This window comes from Tupaia chinensis, unplaced genomic scaffold, assembly GCF_000334495.1.
Source record: "Tupaia chinensis unplaced genomic scaffold, TupChi_1.0 Scaffold144094_1, whole genome shotgun sequence".
NCBI classification, from domain to species: domain Eukaryota; kingdom Metazoa; phylum Chordata; class Mammalia; order Scandentia; family Tupaiidae; genus Tupaia; species Tupaia belangeri.
This window is the reverse complement of record NW_006203948.1, coordinates 89,241-92,910: the sequence shown is the minus strand read 5'-3', so window position 1 is coordinate 92,910 and position 3,670 is coordinate 89,241. Positions and strand designations below refer to the sequence as shown.

The 3,670-nt window shown below is 37.2% G+C and overlaps 1 protein-coding gene across 1 annotated transcript in view; it reads right to left on the bottom strand.

Moving 5' to 3' along the window:
* Positions 1-3,670, bottom strand: part of LOC102475216 (UDP-glucuronosyltransferase 2B31) — a gene marked incomplete at its 3' end in the record, with an annotated part of 17,117 nt that overhangs the window by 4,800 nt on the left and 8,647 nt on the right. Inside the window, exon 3 of the mRNA XM_006165935.3 lies at positions 1,862-1,993. Within this exon, the coding sequence (XP_006165997.1) occupies positions 1,862-1,993 (132 nt within the window). The remainder of the gene's footprint in view (positions 1-1,861; positions 1,994-3,670) is intronic.

The following is a 3,670-nucleotide window of genomic DNA, read 5'->3' as shown; positions in this document are numbered from 1 at the left end:
CTGGCTATAATGTGTCTTGGAGAAGATCTTCTTGGGTTGATTCTATTTGGTGTCCTTTGTATTTCTTGGGACTGGATCTTTGAGTGTCTCTCTAGGTTTAGAAAGTTTTCTTGCAAGATATCATGAAATAGATTATCAATGCCCTCATGAGTCTCTTCATCTTCTGGGATGCCAATTATCCAGATATTTGTATGTTTGATGGTATCTAGTACTTTTCATATATTATTCTCAAATATTTTGGCAATTTTCTCAGTTTTCGTGATGTATTTTTCTAGACCAGCAATTTTCTTTTCTACAGCTGAGATTCTATTTTCTGTATGATCTAGTCTGCTTTTAATAATTTCAAGGGAAATTTTGTCTTCCTGTATTATAGCCTTCATCTCTAACAGTTTCATTTGATTCTTTTGTAAAGTGCGTAATTCCTCTTTTAGATCTTTCAAGAATTTCCTCACTCCTAGAACTCATCAGCTCCTTTCTCCTGCCTTTTCTGCAGTTCATTGTCTCTCTTCTATCTATGTTAGCTTCACCATAATGAATGTCCTAAATTCTTTATCAGACATTTCCATGATTTCCATTTAACTGTCTATGGATGAAGAGGAGTTATCCTTTCCTCCTGGAGGAGAGGTATTTTCTTGCTTTCCCATCTTGTGGCCCTGTGGTGATTTCTAGTCATCTGATGGATGCTTGAAGTTAAATCTGAGCATCCAGGAGCGTGCAGAAAAGGAAACAGAGAAACAGAGACAACAGCAACAAAAACAACCAAGAAACAGAGAAAAAGAGAAGAAAAAAACTAAAAAAAAATTATTTTTTTTTAAAAAGCTAAAATTAGAAAACCAGGTGTGTAAAATCACTAGTTCTCAGGAGCCATGAAGGTTTCTTCTGATAGCCTCCTTCCTTGCTTCTCCTGGGTTGGGAGGAGGAGAGGGGATTATTAACAAGAGAAAGGGAAAGGAAGGCCTGAAAACCAAATAAATGCTTTACCTTAAAAATTTTTAAGAAGAAAAAATTACAAAAAATTAGTAGACAGAGACAGAGACATGAAGCTTGAAGTCTTCCTACCACTTGAGTTTGTGGGCTGGAGACTGAATTATCAGTGGAAAATCTCCATTTCTCCTACTCCCCTGAAATCACTAGTTCCCAGGAGCCATGAAGGTGTTTTCTGATGGCCTTTTCCCTTGCCTCTCCACTCGAGAATGTGGGCTGGAGGCTGAATTATCAGTGGAAAATCTTCATTTCTCCTATTACCCTGAAATCACTAGTTCTCAGGAGCTTTGAAGGTGTCTCTACATAAGCCATTTTCATGCTCAGGATCAAATAATTCTGATTTTGGAATACCCAAGCAAGGCTTATAAAGTGGAGTATAGTTTACAAGTAATCAGCTTCCTTTAGCTCTGAGAGTGTCAAAGTAACATTAGATTTTCAGCAAAATATTTGCTTTGGTGATTTGGAGACAGTTGTATCAAATAGAAAACTACAAAATAATTCGGAAATATGCAAATGGTGCAGGTGTGTTTTATATATATGAGAAATCCAAGTTTTTATTACATTTTATGGAGTTAGGAATATCTGTCTTTTCCTGAGCCAGGGGTGTATTTCATGATCTCTTACTCCTTTTTTTCTCAACTGGGAGGAGCAGTTAATCTAAGGTGTAAGAAGTAGGGTTCTTTTGGGACACATTTATTATACATAGAGTATATCTTTACCCTTTCTCTTACATCTGGCTACCTCATACACTGGCTTATTCTGTTGAACTGGGTCCTGCCAAATTATTATTTTTAAACTTTTTTTTTGGATATCAGATCCTTTACAGAGATAACAGATGCACACAGCAGCTGTCCACCACTGAGACCCTTTAACTCACCTTTTGGGGAATTTGGGCAAGAGCAGATGCGATCACGTTGGCCCTGTCTTCTGTAATGTTACTGACCATTGACCCCAGAGAGAACACCACCACTCCATTTTCTCCAGAGCTCTGGACAAAGTCTTCCATTTCCTGTGAAGAAAGTATTTGCTCCATCACAAAAGGGCAACAACTGCAGAAACCCTAATGAAGGATTGGTAAAGTATCTTAGGAGATATTATCATGGAGTACAAGGAATTGTTGGAATGAGTGGTGTTTTGTGTGTTTGTACATATAGTTTTTTTTTCTTTTTTTTTGTTATAGGGAATGTGTGCATACCAGAGAGTCAGGGAAAAAGAGACAGTGAGAAACCATCCACTGGGAGGGATGGCCACATCCCTTCTCATCCATGTGGATGGAGAATTTCATCTATGGATTTTAAGCATGTATGCACATGCACATGGTGTGAGTTTCAAGAGACTGGGTCTGGGTCTTGAACCATCGTCAGCTATATGGGAGTGAGTCCAGGGCCTCCAACACTCTGCCACCTGCTGATCCTCTGTCAGGTATTTTTTAACTGACCTAATCATTTTCTTGGTAAAGAGATGTGTAATACTAGATAGTTGTCCTGTATAATACGTATTTGTATAAATACTTATGTAGGAAAGAAAAAGAGAGCCACAGTTAGGGAAAATGATGTTATAAATGATTATACCTAAGCACTTAATTTATAATTTTATTAATTGCTAATATAGACTTTTGGAACCAGATACCACAGCTAGTTTTTAATGTACCTTAATTTTATATGATTATGTTCTACTAGATCACTTGTGTTTATACATGGAAAAAAAAAGCTGGACTATTATTTTAGTTTGGAGTCTTCAGTATTTTCTTTCCAGACTCTGAGCCTTGAGAAAAAGTTAGTTATAGTTGAGATGATTTTATATCTATATTTTCCCAGCTCTGTAATCCTCATAATTCACCCAAGTTTTCTTCTAAAATAGCCCTTTAAATTTATCTGGAGTGTAAGAATCAGTGACAGAACTCTGGTATTATGGTTTGGAATTTCCAAAAATCGTCCTAAGAGTTCTATTTATATTCAGAATAATACATACATAGTTAAATAGTGGTGCTATTATATTTCTGGATTCATTTGCATGTGACACCCTTTCCCCTGATGCCACACCATCAAATTAATGTCCCAGTAGAAAGTGCTACTGTATTACTGGTTGTGAGGGACTCTCATCATGCCTGGATCTTGTTCAACCAAGAGCATTTGCACCACTGGTAGAAGTCCTCCAGAGTCATCTCAGTGGAGATCTGTTCGGCCTTTGATCAATTCAATTCACAATATGTAAAACTCCCGGGAAAGATATATTTGCTTGGAATTGCTTGAGAATTATTCTAACTGATGCTTCCTGCACTTTGCCTTTTTTTTTTTTTTTTTTCCCCTAGTGGAGATTTTTGCTATAGGGTACATCATGTACTTGCCAGAGAGAAGGAGAGAGACAGAAAGACAGAAAGCAAGAGATTTCTCCCCAGGTAAGAGAGTGATGTGTTGTAATACCGTCTCCTCCATTTTCCTCTTTTGAGGATGCATGCACAAACCGCCCGGTGTGAGTTTGAAAACACCGGGTCTGGCACTTGAATCACAGTCAACTACCTGGGAGTCCAGTGACATAAACATTATGCCATCTGCTGTTCCCAAATTTTAAAAATTAGTATTCTCTATATAAGAATAATTTTATATTGCTCAATGTAGTTGCCCACCAAAAAAAACCATTGAAACATAAGTTTTAATAAATGTATGCACATCTATTTGGTCATTCC